Raw genomic sequence first — 17,945 nt, 5'->3', positions numbered from 1 at the left:
GAAGGAGAGATGAGGAGGCTCGCACCTGGAGATGGGAGGGCAGGGAGGAGACACGTGCCCTTGACTTTGTTGGTAGCCAGAGGGAGGGGATGAGACTTGAATGAGGTTCACGTCGCTGGTAAACAGACGAGGAGACCCGCCAGTTCGTCTCAGGATATGTGTGTAATTGATGCGTGACTGACCAGGGACTACCACCAATCTCTTCTGTGTCCTATGGGTGCTTGTGATCCCTGGCTGCTGGAACACACCGTGGCTTCCGTGGAACCCAAGCCCATTAGAAATGGCCTCAAAGGTGTGGACCATTTCCAGGGCCTCAAGTGGAAAGGGTCACTGTGTTTCTTAGTGGGCGCTCGCCACGTGTCAGGAACTGTGGTGAGAGCTGAAGCAGGGAGTGACTCCTCAGTTTGCAGACAGGGAAATGGAAGCTCCAGGAAGGAAAGTGACGTCCCTGACGTAGTTCAGCTGATGAGCAGTACGGTTAGTGTTGGAGCTCAGGTCTGTTAAAGCCCGTGGGTTTTTCCTCCTGGACCAGGTTACTCTGCAGTTCCATGTGAGAGCCCTGGAAGAGCCTTGACCAACTGGAACTCCTAGCAGGGCTGTGAGTGTGATCCAGTCCCCTTGGGGTCTATGGAGTGCTCTGGCTGGGCTGGACACCCAGCTGCACCCACTCTGCCTCTCCCCTGGGCTTCTCAGACTGGCAGGCATGGACTTGCTGTGACTTAGCTGCCCCCGTTGGACAGCTTTGCTCACCGTGGGCTGTGGGAAGGGACAAGGAAGGAAACCAAGTTGATCTGGGTGAGCCCTCACCTTGCACAGTGGTTATAATTGGGTCAGGTAGTGCCGTCAGTTTTTTTTTTTCTGGCACCACAGCGTTTCCTGGGTGACCTTACACTCCTCAGACTTTCACCTTGAAGAACTCAGGACTTTGCATCTGGAAAGGACAGCAGAAATAATTGAGTCCAGGCCCTGTTGTGTGATGTGTGAGGTGTCAGGGTTGAGCCCTAGGATATATTTGACTTGTTCTAGTTTTGTTCTGGCCCAAGTAGAAAGCCTGTTCTATGACTATTAACCAAGACAGATTCTCATAGGTGTCTGATAGAAACCGATCTTGCTGCTTTGCATATGTACCACCTACGTATGCTTTTATATCATTTATATTTATATACACACACACACATACACGCACATGTATAGAGTATCTCTCCCTTATATACATAGTAGGTATACTACTGATGTGAGCAACATCTCTGAAGTCACACGACCAGAACTTTTGAAAATAGCTCAGTGGGACTGAAAACCCTCAGAGATGGTCCCAATGGGACTTCTCCATCACAGATCCGTTACCAGAAACATTTCCAAATCAGCAGGGATCACTTTGCTAAACTAAGCTTCTCGTTTTGCTCCCTGCAGTTGACTTTGGTTCCATGGGTTGGGCTGGGCTGGGATGACCCTAAAAAAGTAGGATACTAAATGTGTTAAATCGGTTGTTGGTACAATTTCCAGCCACCCTTCTTTAACATAAAATAATGCAGTAAATACATATGATTCCCAGTGTGCCTGTACCCCTCTTCTGTGTGTGCCTGATATGTTTGCCAGATACCCCCGGGGACCCTTGGCAACAGTGATGTAGCCTTGACCCTCAAAGCTTTCACTGATGTGGGTGAAAAGCAAATAATTATGAGTCAGAGTGATTTGTGCAACAATGAAGGTTCACACTAGTGGTGTGCAGGCACTGAGAACTAGAGCAACTGAGCATCCTGGGAGATTCTTTAAAGATAAATGAAGAGGTGATGGAGAGGGAGGGCTGTCCCTGCCAAGGGAGCAGCTGAAACAAAAGCACAGAAAGATGAAGGTCTGCGGCGTGCTGGGGACGGTCAAGTGCAGGGAGAAGGGGGGACGAGCAGGGGCCATTGCAGCAGGCCTGGCATTTTATCCTTGGAAGACTGCTCTGCAGCGACAACTTGAGGGTTGGCCCTGCCACTGATTAACAGGGTGACGACTGCCCCTGGGCAAAGTCATGTAACCTCTGAGCCTCAGCAGGTGGTGACTCCACTGTCAGGGAGAACCGGCGGGGGCGGGAAGAGGGGGAGCTGGCTTGGTGGGGCTGAGGGGGTGACTTGGAGATGTCCACAGGACTGCCACTTGGAGGGACACTGAGTAACAGGAGGCAGGGTCTGGCAAGTGAGAGATGGCTGGAGTCGTCGATTGTCAGGCAAACACCAAGACCAGGTTGTGGTTGGTGCTTCCGGGGACAGATATGCAGATTTGGACAGGTCAGGGGAGGGTACTTGAACTGCAGGGTGGCACTGAAGCACCAAAAAACTGCTCTTGGGGTTCGGGTTCTTCAGGGGTGCCACTTGACCAAGAATGGGGCCCACAGGGGGCTGCTCAGCCTCAACCGGGCATGGCAGGAGGAGCCAGCATGCAAAGGATGGGGCTGTCATGCAGAAGCTTCATGCTTTCAATCTTTAAAAAAAAAATTTTTTTGGCCGCACCCTGGCATGGCATATGGGGAGTTCCCTGACCAGGGCTTAAAACCCTGCCCCCAACAGTGGACGGGCAGAATCTTAAGCACTGGACCACCAGGAAAGTCCCTAAAATTTATTTTTTAATTCGGTTTTTGGTGTATAGTTGAGTTTTGACAAATGAATGTGACCACCACCATGATCATGATATTGAAAAATTTTATCACCTGGGAAACATAAATATTTCCTCATGTTCTCCTTGTGAGGTCAACCCTTCCCCCACTCCTTGCGCCTGGCAACCACTGATTTATCTGTAACCTCTGGAAAAGCTTTTGCCTTTTCCAGAATGGAACCATGCAGTAGCCTTTGAGTCTGCTTTCAGTCACTTAGCAAAATGTATGTGAGACTCTTATGAATTGTGTGAATAGTAGTACCTTTTTAATTGCTGAATACTATTCTATCGTACTATAGTTTATCCACTGGAGGTTCAGGGGACATTTGGATTGTTCCAGTTTTTGGCAATTATGAAGAAGGCTGCTCTGCATGTAAATCAATGACGTTATTACACACCCTACACAGAAATAAACTCATACAGGGTCAAAGGCTTAATATAAGACATGACACCATAAAAACTCGTAGAAGAAAATATATAGCATTCTTTGACATAAATTATACCGTTTTTTTCTTAGGTCAGTCTCCCAGGCAATAGAAATAAAAGCAAAAATAAGCAAGTGAAGTCTAATCAAACTTACAAACTTTTGCATAGCAAAGGAAACCATAAACAAAATGAAAAGACAACCTACAGCCTGGGAGAAAATATTTGCAAATGGTGCAACTGACAAGGGCTTACTTTCCAAAATATACAAACAGCTCATACAACTCAACAAAAACAACCCAATCAAAAAATGGACAGAAGACCTAAATAGACTTTTCTCCAAAGAAGGCAGCTGGCCAATAAGTACATGAAAAGATGCTCAACATTGCTGTTAGAGAAATGCAAAACAAAACCACAGCGAGGTATCACCTCACACCAGTCAGAATGGCCATCATCAAAAAGTCTACGAATAATAAATGCTGGAGAGAGAGTGTGGAGAAAAAGGAACCTTCTTACACTGCTGGTGGGAATGTAAATGGGTGCAGTCACTATGGAGAACAATATGGAAGTTCCTCAGAAAAACTAAAAATAGAGCTACCATATGATCCAGCAATTCCCCTCCTGGGCACATATCCCAACAAAACTCGAACTTAAAAAGATACCTGCTCCCCTGTGTTCATAGCAGCACTGTCCACAACAGCAAGACATGGAGGCAGCCTGAATACCCTCCAACAGAGGAATGGATAGAGAAGATGTGGTACGCATATACAGTGGCATACTACTCAGCCATAAAAAAAGAATGAAATAATGCTATCTGTGGCGACATGGATGGACCTAGAGATTATCACATTAAGTGAAGTAAGTCAAAAAGAAAAAGACAAATACCATATGAGATGTCACTTATATGTGGAATCTAAAGTATGGCACAAGTTAACCTGTGTACAAAACAGAAACTGACTCAGACGCAGAGAACATACCTGTGGTTGCCAAGAGGGAGGGGAGGGATAGTAGATGCAACTGTTATATATGCATAGGATGGATAAACAACAAGGCCCTACTATATAGCATAGGGAACTATATTCCATATTCCACAATAAACCAAAATGGAAAAGATTATGAAAAAAATAAACACATAAAAAATAAAAACTGAATGTTTAAAAAAAATGAATAAAGCTGCTATTAACATTACTGCATAGGTTTTCATATAAACAAAAGTTTTTATTTCCCATGTGTGAGTACTAGGAATAGGGTTGCTGGGTCATATGGTAAGTTTATGTTTAATTGTAAGAAGCTGCCAAGCTGTTGTCCACAGCGGCTTTAACATTTTTATATTGCCACCGGCAATACATGAGAGTTCTAGTTTCTCCACCGCCTCACCAGAGCTCAGTATGGTCTGTTGTTATCATTGTTTGCTTTCTTGCTTTTATTTTTTTTTAGACCTCCTATATGCCTAGATGGGTAACAGTGTTTTGATGTGGTTTGTCTGCCTTTTGGTCGTGCAGGATCTTAGTTCCCTGACCAAGATTGAACCTAGGCCCTTGGCAATGAAAGTGTGCAGTCCTAACCACTGGACTGCCAGGGAATTCCCTTGATGTGGTTTTAATTTGTGTTTTCCTGATAACCGATAATGTTGAGCATCTTTTCATGTGTTTATTTGCCATCCATATATCTTCTTTGGCTTGGTATCTGTTCACACTGTTTGCCATTTTAAAAATTGAGTTGTTTGTTTTCTTACTGTTAAGTTTCAAAGGTTTTTCTTTAAAAAAAAAAGTTCTGGATACAAAACCTTCCTCAGACACATGATTTGCAAATATAATCTTCTGGATTATAATTTTCCTAGCAGTGTCTTTTGCAAGAGCAAAAGTTTTCAATTTTGATGATATCCAGTTACCAATTTTCTTTTAAATGGATTTGGCTTCCTGCATGGTATCTAAGAAATCTTTGCTTCACCCAGTGTCACAAAGATTTTCTCCAAGAAACTTTTCTATTTTTACATTTTAGAACAGAGGTCGGCACACTTTTTCTGTAAAGAGCCAGATGGTAAATATTTTCAGCTTTATGGACCATATGGTCTCTGTCACAGCTACTCAACTCTGTCACTGGAGTGCAAAAACAGCCATAGACAGAACATAAACAAATGAGAGTAGCTGTGTGCCAATAAAACTTTATTTATAAAAACAGGCTGTGGTCTGAACAAATTTGGCCCGTGGGCCGTGGTTTGCCAACCACTGATTTAGAAAGCAAACTTTTTGCCAGGCATTGATTGAGGACAGCCCACTCTGGTAATAACTGCCCAGTTTATTGTCTGTGAAATCGCTGTGAGAGAAAAGGCAGAAGAGTAAAACAAGAGTGAAGAGAGAAGGAGATAAAGGAAAAAAGGGGAAAGGAGGAAGAAAAAGATTTGAATCACATTTTGAGCAAATTTCAGCATGTATTTTAATTCTTTAATTAATCCTTGTACTTTGGTTCAGCCTTCAGCCAGTGTTTTTGTTTGTTTCTGAGCTAATGATCTTAAACTCTCAAGGCAACAGTTTAACAGATTTGTGGAGTTTTTCCTGATCAAACCTGTTAATGCCATGCTTTTTACTGAAAATGGTATTTATTTAACCATATCCCATTAATACATATTTATGTTTTGTTTTGTTTGGCCACGAGGCACGTGGGATCTTCGTTCCCTAACCAGGGATCAAACTTGGGTCTCCTGCAGAGTCTTAACCACTGGATCTCCAGGGAAGTCTCTAATACATATTTAGATTATATCCAGTGTTTTACCAGCCTTGGGGTCAGCATAGTCCTTGCACATATTTCCCTGCACTTGTGTGATTATTGCTGTAGAGCAGTTTCCTGCAGCTCTAAGTCAGAGGGTAGCGCTCACATTAAACATTTTGATAGGCCCACCATATTGTCTTTCCAAAAGGTTGCACTTTGCACACACATATCAGTGGTGTATAAGGGTGTTTAAAAAAAGGTAGGGGAGGGGTGTGGTTTTTTCTCCACTTATCCTTACTTACACTGGGTTTTATCCATCCTGGATTGTAGTCCCTCTGACTGACACAAAGTAGCATCTCCTTTTATTTTGCATTTTCCTCATTGTTTGTGAACTTGAGCTTCTTTTCATGCCTTATTAGCTGTTTAACTGCCAGCATCTATTAGTTTCAGCTCATATCCTTGGCCCACTTCTCTGTTAGTGGTATGTTGGCTTTTTTCGTATTAATTTGTAGATGCCGCGAATCAATTTTTCTCAGTGTTAGCGGTGCTGACACTTTAGGTTAGATAATTCCTGGTTGGGGGGGCTGTCTTGTCCTGTGCCTTACGGAGTGTTTAGCAGCCTCCCTGGCCTCTACCCACTAGGTGCCAGTGGCACAAGGCTCTCCCGTCCTGATAGCTGGCAGTGCCCCCGGATACTGCCCAGTGTCCCATGGAGAAGGGGGCACAATCACCCAAGGCGAGAACCCAGCTCTAAGTGAGACAATAGGAGCTGGCCCTTTCTCCCTGTCAGCCTGCTGCTTGCCTGTGAGGTCTTTGCCGTCCAGGAGTTTCTAACCTTGTGAAGTCGAAGTCTCTCTTTCCAGTCTTTCTTTTTATGACTCTTGATGCTAAACTGCTTTATTAAGAGCGGGAAGCATAGACCATTTTCAAAAAATAAATACTAGGAGACTGGACTGATCTTGCATGTTGTGTACCGTCTGAAGCAAGTGAGAGCTGGAAGGTAGAGAACACCTGAATGTCTCCCCCAGGAAACTCAGAACCATACCTGATTCCTCTCTCCGTGTTGTTATGGGGCAGGTGGGAAATCTGTGCAGGAGATGCGCGCTGGTTTTATATAACCGCTGGCAAGACTATTTTTAGAGGAGGCGAAATGCTCCAGACACTGGGCGCTGGGTTTTGAAGCATGAAGTCAGAACTGGGCAGTAAGAATCTGGAGAAAGGGGTGGACTGCCCTGGAGACCTCCCGACTAGTGGGCAGCAGGGCCTTTTTCTCAGTGATGACTTTCAGCTCCATAGAGATGCCTGCTTCTTTAGAGCCAAGGACACGGGACTTCACAGCAGTGCCTGTGAGCAAAACCTCGAGTGAGTGGTGCTTCCAGAAGAGCGGTCTTGAGCCGACTTTCCTCCGAAGCCATCACTGTGCCCTGCTGGTGTCGCTGAAAGTCAGGATTTCTGTAGGCAGCTTATGGTGTTCCAGAGCCCGCCAGCTTTGGAGACAAAGGTCCCCTAACTGGTAGAGGAATCGTAACCTCTTTCCTAGGTCAGTCACTCTGTCTTGGGAGGAAAGCAGTACGGAGGCCCTCTGCCTGCTGGCCAGAGGACAGACAGGGTGTCTGGGTGGGCTGCCCCGGCGCTCATTGCAGGCTCCTCCACGTACAGCTGCATCAGTAGTGCACATGGAGACCGGACAAAGCAATCCAAGATCTTTGGAGTGTTCTCAAGACACCCCAAACACTTCTCCCAGGGGCTCCAATCTTGGTACTGGAATTGTTTGTGGGTTTGCTTCTTTAAAGCCCTCTTATTAAGTGGAAATGGTTAAACTTGGACTAGTTCTGGTTTTGTTTCAGTAGACTTTATTTTTAGAGCAGTTTTAGGTTCATAGAAGGATTGTGAAGAGAGTCCAGAGTGAATTTCCCTATACCCTTCCGCAGGCAGTTTCCCTCCCCTAGTACTAAATCTTGCCTTAGTGTGGTATTTTGTTGTAATAGATGAACCCATGTTGTTACCTAACTAAAGCCCAGGGTTTGCCTTAGAGTTCAGTCTTTAAAAAAAAAAAAAAAATTTATTTATTTGTTTATTTTTGGTTGTGCTGGGTCTTCATTGCAGCATGTGGACTTTCTCTAGTTGCAGTGAACAGGGGCTACTCTTCATTGCAGTGCACAGGCTTCTCATTACAGTGGCTTCTCTTGTTGCAGAGAATGGGCTCTAGGCCCACGGGCTTCAGTAGTTGCAGCTCATGGGCTCTAGAGCGCGGGCTCATTAGTTGTGGTGCCCAGGCTTAGTTGCTCCACAGCGTGTGGGCTCTTCCTAGACCAGGGATCAAACCCATGTCCCCTGCATTGGCAGGCAGATTCTTATCCACAGTGCCACCAGAGAAGTCCTAGACTTCACTGTTCACGTTAAACATTCTGTGGGCTTGGTCAAATGCATGGTGACATGTATCCACCCATTATACCCTCATACAGAATAGCATTGCTACCCTAAAAAACCCCTGTGCCCTACCTGTTCGTTCCCCTTTCCCTGAAACTCCTGATCTTGTGGTCTCTCTAGTTTTGCCTTTTCCACAATGTCATATACTGGAGACCGACTAGTATGTAGCCTTTCAAGTACTTTCATTCAACAGTATGCATGTAAGGCTCCTCCGTGTCTTTGTGGCTTCCTGGCTTCTGTCTTCTTGGCACTAAATAACCTTCCGTTGTGTGTGTGTTACCAGATGACTGGCGTGTGTTCCTCCATTCACCCACTGAAGGGCATCTTGGCTGCCTCCAGTCTGGGGGCAGTTACAAATAAAGCTGCTATAAACATCCACATACGGGTTTTTGCGTGGACATAAGTTGAACTTGTAGCATTGAAAAAAAAATATCTTAAGTGTAAACACAGTCGTGAGCGTTGCCTTGATACCCTGTAATGGGAACATTTGGAATTTATTTCATTTTTTCTGCCCCTGCAGATTTTTTTTTTAAATATACAATGTCTAATGGTTATGAAGACCACATGGCCGAAGACTGCAGGGACGACATCGGGAGAACAAATCTGATCGTCAACTACCTCCCTCAGAACATGACCCAGGATGAGCTACGAAGTCTGTTCAGCAGTATTGGTGAAGTGGAATCTGCAAAACTTATTCGGGATAAAGTTGCAGGTAAAGAAACAGCCATTTTTGTGTGTGTCGGGCGGGGAGACGGTATGTGGGGCCATCCCACCAAGCCCTCTTTCTTAGCCAGGAAGTTTCATTTTTATCTCAACTCTGTTTTGCTCCCGCCATGCTGTAAGATTGGCTGTAGGTTCCCAAAGGAGGAAAAATCCATCCTGAAATGGAGAATATGTACAAAACAAGACAGTGGGAGGGGAGAGAAGATGAGAAGACAGGAGGGAGAAACAGGGATGCTCTGAGAGCTGGAAGGAGCACGGTCCCAGCTGTAGAGGGACCTTAGCCAGTGTCCTGCCTGGGGCAGGCACAGCCCATCTTCTCAGGCTGTGCATACAAGGTCAGACCTGCAGCAGAGCACTGAGTCAGTCCCCTATGGGCAGCCCTTCGTTAGGTTTGGGCCACCCTGACTCTCTCTTCTCATGCTGTCAACTTGACCATCTGAGCTTGATGTTCATTTGAACATTAAACATTCACTTGAACATTCAAGCTCTTGAACTGAGCTTGAACTCTCATAGGGGCTGGAGCAGGGGAGCAGAGGATCATGGGTGGGCCGTGGGTTTGGCAGGCAGGCAGGCGCAAAGCTCCACCCTCCCACAGCGCCTCAGTGTCCCCATCCACGAAGTGGGAGTGGTAGCGCCTGCCTTCCCCGTGATGCTACCTACCTCCTAAGGATTTGCAGAAGGCCTGTTAAGGCCCTCCATATGGAGGCCTCTGTTCTGAGAGTGAGGTTGCAAGGGTTCTGGAGAGAAATGTGAAGAGACCTGAGGCTGTGAAGCACTTCCTTTCTTTCCTCCCCAGGGAGGTATGTTTTAGGGAGCCCTCCTTTACCTCCCCCTGTCGCCTCCTCCTCCCTCCTCCTCCTCGTCTCTCCCCAGCTCTTCTGAGGAATGGCCAGTCCTCTCAGCAGTGCTCTGGTTCCCACCCTGGCTTGTAAGATCTTGATTTCCTACACTAAAAAATAATTTCAAAGTCAAAAGTCATATTTATTATGGAAATATTATATTGGGTTGGCCAGAGAGTTCGTTCGGGTTTCTCTGTAGCATCTTATGGAAAATCCCAAACTTTTTGGCCAACCCAAGATTTAAGTTTACATTAGAGTAATACTATTGAACCCCATGTACCCATTGTCCTGTTTCATCAACTCTCAGCATTTGCCAGTAACTCTGAGATGCCTGTCCCCAAGGTGAGTCCCATAGAAGCTGGCTGACCACGGTACTGGGAGTTAGTTCATCAGAGGAGGATTTTGGTTTTTTGTTTTTGAAACAAGGTTTTGTTTTGTTTTGATTTGATTGTTTATTTGGCTGCACTGGGTCTTCATTGGAGCATGTGAGATCTCAGTTCCCTGACCAGGGATTGAATCCAGGCCCCTGCACTGGGAGCTCAGAGTCTCAGCCACTGGATCAGCAGGGAAGTCCCAGAGAGGGGACTTTGAATTCAAAATCCTTTAACAACCCTCCCAATTCTGAGAGTCTGCAATTTATTACATGTCTTCAAAAGAGGGGCTTTAGATAATACACAAAATTGAACCGTTTTGGAATGTTCTAGAAATTCCTTTCTCTCTCCAGTTCCAAAGACCATCCTGAATAAGAATCCTTGTTCAGAGAGGTTTTGAAATTCTTCTGCACTGCTACTGAGTCTTGCCTTTCTCCTGTTGTGTTCTGGCAGAAGGAAATTTTCAGTCCCGGCAATATTCCTGGCTCCTGTCTCGTGGCTTGTTGCGTTTTTCAAAGGCATTAGAGCTGTGTTAATAAGAACACCTAGATTTGGCGAGATGAGTCCGGAGAGAACTGGTTTTGAGAACCAGTGAAATCAGCACAGGCATAATTTGGAAATTATTTCGGTTCAGAAATAAAGATTTTCTGCTCTCTGGGCAAGTTTGAGTATAATGGATCGGGAGTTGTGGAGTAGATGAGCCTGGGTTGACATTTCAGCTCTTCATCTTGTATCTTGTAGTTCTTTATTTAAAATATGTATATGTGTATATATATATATATATATATATATATATATATGTTTATTTATTTATTTGGCTGCTCCAGGTCTTAGTTGCAGCATGTGGGGTCTAGTTCCCTGACCAGGGATGGAACCTGGTCCTATTGCATTAGGAACACAGAGTCTTAGCCCCTGGACCAGGGAAGTCCCTGCTGCTGTTGTTGTTTAGTCTCTCAGTCATGTCGACTCTTTGCAACCCCATGGACTGTAGCCCACCAGGCTCCTCTGTCTGTGGGATTCTCCAGGCAAGAATACTGGAGTGGGTTGCCATTTCCTTCTTCAGGGGATCTTCCTGACCCAGGGACTGAACCTGAGTCTCCTGCATTGGCAGTCCTTCCTCTGGTGAAGCCTTGGACATGGTTACCTTTCTCAGTCTACTTTCTCCCAGCCTGGCTCAGGTACCCACCCCAGCGAGACTCTTGCATCGTGGCAGACAGGCACCTTGTCCAATCAAACCTCAGCTGAGCTTGCAATATGGACATCCACATGCCCCACATTAGCCATTTCAGCACATATTCTCCCCTCAGGCCCCGATTCCTCTTGCATAACAGCTCCTCTGGCTGACGTTCTCCCTCTCCTGTTCAAGGAGCCATCTCCTCTGTTTCTTCCTTATGAAAGGAAGCTTCCTCTTCCCTCAGATTCGTGAGCCTGGCTTTCTTCTACTTCTGAGGCCCCCCTTTCTATCTCTCGTGCAGCTTTTCCCAGCCATTGACCTAAGCAGTCCTTGGCTTAATCCTTAGCCTCCTCTTATTCCTAGGCCAACACTAGGGTGAGTGAATGAACCCCTAAGCTTAGCCTGACATTCAGTTGTGCCACCTCTCTTTCAACCAGAAATTCTCCCAAGCTCCAGGGCCTTCAGCCTCTCATTGTTTCTCAGACTGACCTTGAGTCTCCCACAAGCGAACTGCTTGTTCCCCAGGTTTCCATCTTAGCAGATGCACCACTGTCCACTCAGTGGCTCCAGTCAGAAATCTAAGCGTGACCTTTGACCTGTGTCCCTGAGTGTTTCCATCCCTTTTCCGCCATCCCTCCTGCCACCACATTAGAGCATGCCACATGGTCTTCTGCCTGCCCTACCGCTTTAGGCTCTCAACTGGCCTTCCGTGCTCCCTCCAGACCATCCTCCTAACTGTGACAGTGGAATCTCTAGCACCCCTAATGTGTCCTGTCACTCACCTGGGCCCCGTTTGCTCTGGGATATCTTTCCTGGCCTGATCTAGTTGACAATAGAGGCTCCTCTGGGTCCCCATGGCAGTCAGCCAGCATGGGTTTCCACAAGGCACTGAAGTTGGAACTTGCTCGTCCAGTAGGTCCTTATGGTTCTCAGAGGCAGGGACTCTCTGGTATCCCCAGATGTGACATAATCAGTTTTTGTGGAGTGAATGAATGATTTGAGTGGGCCTGGGGCTGGGGGAGAATGCGGGTCGACATGGACAGTCATTCATTCAGCAAGCCTCTTATGAGTGCCAACTGGGGGCCAGGCACTGGTGGTGGGAGGTGGTGGGACAAGATGGTGGCTGGATGTGGGGATGTTCAGTGTGCTGGCCTCAAGATACAGAGTGTTTCTGACCAGCTGGGCTCCACTGGTTTTGTTGCTGCCTGTTCCATCCATGGTCACTACCTGGCCTTACTGTGCAGCCTGCCCTGCTCTCTGTCCTGGTGTCTAAGCCTCTCTGCAGATGTCACGTGGCCCACGGGGCACCATGACCAGTCTGCACCCTCCTGGACTGTGTCAAAAAAAAGTTTAACGTGAAGAAAAGTTTAAATTACCCATAATCCCACCATTGTTAGCTTTTTGGCTCGTGTCGGTCCATAGTTTTTTTTCTTTACATATTTGTGGTTGTGAGCAGTCATGTGCTTTTACAAAAATGGGCTTGCACCTCCCAAGCTGTCTCTTCCTCCTGTATCTGTGAACATCTCTCCCTGTCACTGGACTTAAGCTGTCTCGTGGTCACAGTGGTTACAGGCTATTCTGAGTTTATGACAGGTTGTAACTGCTTTTCCATAGCTACAAGCCCCACTGAGGTTAATACCCTGGCACAAATCTTGGCTCACCAGTTATTTCTGTAGGCAGTCTTCCTAGAAGTGAACCCACAGAGGGGAGAGCGGGTACTATCTAGAAGCTGTTGACCTGTATTGTCAGCTGGCCCTCCAGGGGCTTTCTGGTTCACATGCCCTCTGCTTGGCCCTGGCATTCTTGAGGCCGAGCAGGATTTCTCACCTCTTCTCTTAAGTGAAAAATGACATCTGAGTATGGTGACAGTCTGCATTTCTTGTGAAGTTCATCTGTTCTGGCTGTTTATACTCTTCTTTTATATAAGAACTCTTTTTGTCCTTTGCCCATCTTCTTTCCTTTGGGGATGTTTGCTGTTCTTATTTATCGCCTAATTAATTCACTCATTTCCCCCCCACAAGAAACAGTCTCTCCCTCAGTGACATCATCCCTTGAGCCCCCGTGGGCCTTTAGAGAAAGGACTCGACTGCACCCCAGCCTCATGTTGCAAAGGAGTGAGTGCCCTGTCCACGGGGCGCTCACCTTCCTCAACTGCGCACCCCAGGTCAGCATGAGGATCAAACATGACTTCTGGCTGCTCTGGTCTGCGGAAGCAAGGCGAGATGCCATGGAATCGTCTCGTAGTCTTATCCCTTGTCTAAAACGAGAGGAAGACATTTGGAAACGTGAGGGTTCTGGCCCAGGGGTCACCCAGCCCAACATGTGAGCGCTCTGCATGGAGGCGGTCTTGCTTTCTCCAGGGCAGTGGCTGTCGGCCAGCCCCTGAGCATTAGCGGTGCCTGGGGACCAGGAGCAACACGTCCGAGGCCCCACCCAGATCCACCGAGTCAGCCAGCTGGGGTGTTTGAGCCTTTCTGGAGGGGGCAATGCTGGTACCGGGCAGAGTCAGAACCTCAGATGAGGGGCACTGGCCTCACACACCCCTCCACCAGGCCCAGGGTTTATTCATCCTCCGTCCCATCCTTCTTTCTCTCCTCTCCTGCCTTTCTCCTTTCCACCAGACTCCACCCTGGGCTCTGGTGGCCGCCACCCTGACTCTGGCAGGCTTCAGCCGCCTTAAGCCCAGCAGCCTGTGCGGGATTCATGCCCTGACCACACTCGCCCCAGAGTACCCCCGCTCACCCGCCAGACCTCAGCCCCCTTGTTCAGGGTTGGTCTTCCATCGCCCCTCAAGGGGGCGGGGGGCAGCCGCTGACCTGCCTCCAAGGCACTGACTCCAGTGGCCTCGTGGCCTCTAGGTCACTGGAAGGTCATCTGTAAGGAGCTTGGAAGTGGGGATCCCCACCCTGCCCCACATTCTGGATTCTGGACTGAGGAGCACCCTAGGGAGCTGCATCGATTCCCCCGAGTGGCTGGCGGACCCTGTTAGAGAAGCGGTAACTTGGGAAGTGAAGGCTTCCCCCCCAGTCGCCTGCTCTGAGCACAGCCCCTCCAGTCTGGCTCTTCTGCATAACTGGCCCGCTCCCTTCACGCACTGCCAGCGGCAGTTCTCAACCTGGGCTCAGCAGTAGAGTTTCTTGAGGGCCTTTACAAACCACCAAAGCTGTCCCCGCTCCTGCCTCCCCACCTCCCTGTCATGTCCTTGGTCCAGGATGTGGCCTGGGCGGTGATGGTTTGTAGCAGCCATCCTGCTGATTCTAACAAGCAGCCGGAGTTGAGAGCAGTTGGGTTATGGTGAAGGAAAGGGTGGGTGGAGGTGGGCGTTCACCACTGTTGACACTTTAGTCTCCGGCCTCACCCAGTGGGCAGAACCACGGGCTACCCTTCATTCCTCACCCACCTCCCTCTCGGTGCACACAGGTGCCCACCACAGAGAGGAGAGCAGACTAAGGGACAGAGCCGGTCCCAGCCTGGGAGTGCTGGTGCTTTAGGGACCTTGGCCACCAGAGCTCCCTCCCCATCAGCCCATCAGCAAGTCCGCTTGGTGGCTCTCCCTCCGGCCCGCCCCTGCCCTGCTGGGGTCCTCATCTCACACCTGGTCTGGCTCATGGGTTCCTGTGGTCTCTACACTGGCCTCAGCCCTGCTGCTGCTGTGGTCCACCCAGCAGCCACCTCCAGGCCAGGCCCCTAGCTCATTGTGTTCAGCCGCTGGCCACCTTTTATTTCCTGGAGCACTCCAGAGTCGTCTGTGCCACAGAAGCTTGGTGCTTGCTCTTCTGCCAAAATGCTCACCTCCAGCCACCCCAGGGCCTTGCTTCTCATATTCCCTCCTCAAGGGACACTCTTGACCACCTGTCTCCCCTGGGCCCATCCTGTCCATCCTCTCACTCCACCATGGAGCTTCCCCTGGTAGCACCTGAGTGTAGCTTTGTTAGCTTCTTGCTCGTTTGTTGTCTGACTCACTCAGTGGGATGTGAATTTCATTGTGGCAGGAGCTGTCCTTGGTGATGATCATTAAACCCTGGCCAGCCTGGCACGTGGCCTGACACATAGTGGGTGTTCAGTTAGTACACATGGGCTTGTTGAGGAAGAGTGGAGGGGGAGCAGGGTGGAGAAGGAGCCAGTGGCCATTGTCAAAGTGTGTGACATCCTAGGTGACATTGTTGGCTGCGGCCACACAGTGGTCAAGGAGGTCACCCAGGAAGCATGGATGACAGAGATGAGGGCCAAAGATAGAGCCTTATGGACCATCTGGATGGAGTGAGCAGAGGATGAGAAGCCTGGGGAGGGTCAGTTGGCATTGCAGTCACGTTCTGGAGGAGGTGGCACCTCAGGTGGGTCGGTAGTACCCAGTGCCACTGAGGGCTTCCGGAGCTGCGTCCTAAAACTCGCTGTGGGCACACCCTGAGGGCCAGTTGGTGTTGGTGTGGCCAGCCAAGGTGGGAGGGCAGGGAGGAATTGGCCACTGAGGGTAGCGGGGCCCTGTCCAGACGCCAGGAGGAACCAGCTTCAGCAGAAGGCACGGGAACACGGCCTGGCACCAGAAGTGCCAGGAGCCAAGGCACAGGTGGCCCAGCCTTGGGATTAGCCTTGTGGGAGGGGCAGGAACATGAGACGACAGAGAAAAGCGAAGAAGATGGCCCGGACAGAGCAGGAGAAAGTGGCCCTTGCAGAATCACCAGTAGTTTATGTAGCGTCTCTGCCCTGAAGTGGGGAGAGTGTGACTCCATAGGGCACTCACAATGTGCAGACTGCACGCGGAGAGACTGGTGAGACCGGGGTCAAGGGCAGCATCAACCAGGATGAGCCCTGTGGACAGCATGCACCCCAGAACGATGGCATGAGAAGGGCTCTTCACTCTGTGGCCTTCCTCCTAAAAGCCCGTTATAACCCCAGTCTGACCACAGAAAAACTTCCGACAAACCCAGGCTGATGGAGAGTCTACAAAATTTCTGGACCAGTCCTCACAGCTGTCATCAAAAACAAGGAAGGTGTGAGAAACTGTCCCTGCCAAGAAGAGCCTAAGGAGCTCAGCATCACGGGGGACTCTGGATGGTGTCCTGGGACAGACAAGGACATTAGGGGAAAATTCAGGCGGTCTGGCTCAGATGTGGACATCGGTACCAATTCACTAATGTAACAAACATACCATCCTAGGATGAGATGTTACTAATAGGGAGAGTAGGTGTGGGGTATGTGGGAACTCTGCATCATCTTTGTAATTTTTCTTTAAATCTAAAAAATAAAGTATTTTTGTTTGTTCATTTGTTTCAAAGTGACAGCAGTAGGTTAGGCTCTTCCCAGGTCTCATTAATGGCAAGATGAGCCTGGGTTCAGCTGGTAAAGTGGGCGGAGCCAGCTCATCTGCTGTGCGGATCTCTGCCTGCTGGTGGCTCATGCCTTGTGTTTTAATCATCCAGTGGGCATGTGTGTGTCTCCAGGACTTGGGGTCTCTCCTGCTCTCCACTGTCTCTGCTGAGAGCAGTGGCTAGTGCACGGGGTGTGCCCACTGACATGGCGCAGGGAGGGGTAAGATGCAGGTTTGGTGGCCATTCTCTTCTCTGGGCCTCCTCCTGCTCCTCCTCTGTAGGGAAGGCGTCAGGTTCCTTCCACTCTCACCCTCACCCATTGCTTCTCTCTGGGTCTCCTAGAGGCCCACAGCCCCTCGCCTGCCGTGCCAGGTCCCTCCTCCGCACCCAGCTGGTGGTTCACCCCACCTCTTCTCAGTGGTTACCTGAGAGGGAGTGGGACACCCTGCCTGTAACCTTGGATTTCTTTGGGAAGAACTGAGGTTTGCTCTGGCCTTATGATGCCCATGGGCATTGGCTGATGATGCTGTCACCGTAGGAGGTGCTGCCAAGGGGGGCTCTGGTGGCCAGGCTGCCCTCGGTGCTGGTCGTCCCTGTAACTTCCTCCTCCCCCAGCTAGGCTTTCAGTTCAGGAAAGTGAAGGGAACCGACACTGGGGGGCGCCAGAGCCCAGCAGACCTTCCCACTCCAGCACAGCAGGGGCGGAAAGCAGCCTGGACACTGACACCCCCACCCGCCTGTCCTGTCTGCTGCCGTGACTGTCCTCCTCCACATCCCCCACCCCAGGTCCCCCCACTGGGGGCTGCACAGAGCGGCCTGCACCATTGGAAAAACAGATCCTCGGCCCTGCTTTGGTGATGGGCTCCCCAGGATGCTCGATTACAAAAGTCACATTTTAGTTTGTTCTTTGCGGAAAGTGTGCAAATTTGGCAAGGTGATGTCACGAATAAACCATCAGTATAGACTATAATCATTGACCTCTAACCACTCCTTCCCAGAAGCCATGGTTCTTAGCTCTTGTGTTTTCTCGGTCATCTTCTCTCTGGTCTTGTCCTTTTGAGCCCAGCCAGATGCAGCCCTCTCCATCCTCCCCATCTCTCCTCCTTTCTCCCCTACCCCTCGCTGGCTGTCTGGCTCCCAGCGGCTCACTGATATGCACATGTTCTCCACACAGGACACAGCTTGGGCTACGGCTTTGTGAACTACGTGACTGCCAAGGATGCAGAGAGAGCGATAAACACACTGAATGGCCTGCGGCTCCAGTCAAAAACCATTAAGGTAAAGAGCTGCGATCACCATCTCATTGGTTCCCGGCTGCACAGAGGTCCGT

The 17,945-nt window shown here is 49.0% G+C and overlaps 1 protein-coding gene across 3 annotated transcripts in view; it reads left to right on the top strand.

Annotated features, from left to right (window-relative positions):
* The window catches only part of ELAVL1 (ELAV like RNA binding protein 1), a 35,378-nt gene that overhangs the window by 4,664 nt on the left and 12,769 nt on the right, over positions 1-17,945 (top strand). For all 3 annotated transcript variants that reach the window (XM_081499226.1, XM_081499227.1, XM_081499225.1), the window contains exons 2-3: positions 8,720-8,911; positions 17,790-17,893. In XM_081499226.1, coding sequence (XP_081355352.1) covers positions 8,740-8,911; positions 17,790-17,893 — 276 coding nt within the window. In that variant the 5' untranslated portion in view covers positions 8,720-8,739. The remainder of the gene's footprint in view (positions 1-8,719; positions 8,912-17,789; positions 17,894-17,945) is intronic.

Source organism: Giraffa tippelskirchi, chromosome 6 (assembly GCF_054371585.1).
Source record: "Giraffa tippelskirchi isolate mGirTip1 chromosome 6, T2T-mGirTip1v1.2.pri, whole genome shotgun sequence".
In the NCBI taxonomy this organism is placed as follows: domain Eukaryota; kingdom Metazoa; phylum Chordata; class Mammalia; order Artiodactyla; family Giraffidae; genus Giraffa; species Giraffa tippelskirchi.
Note: the sequence above shows the minus strand (reverse complement) of the source record. Positions and strands in the feature narration are given on the sequence as shown.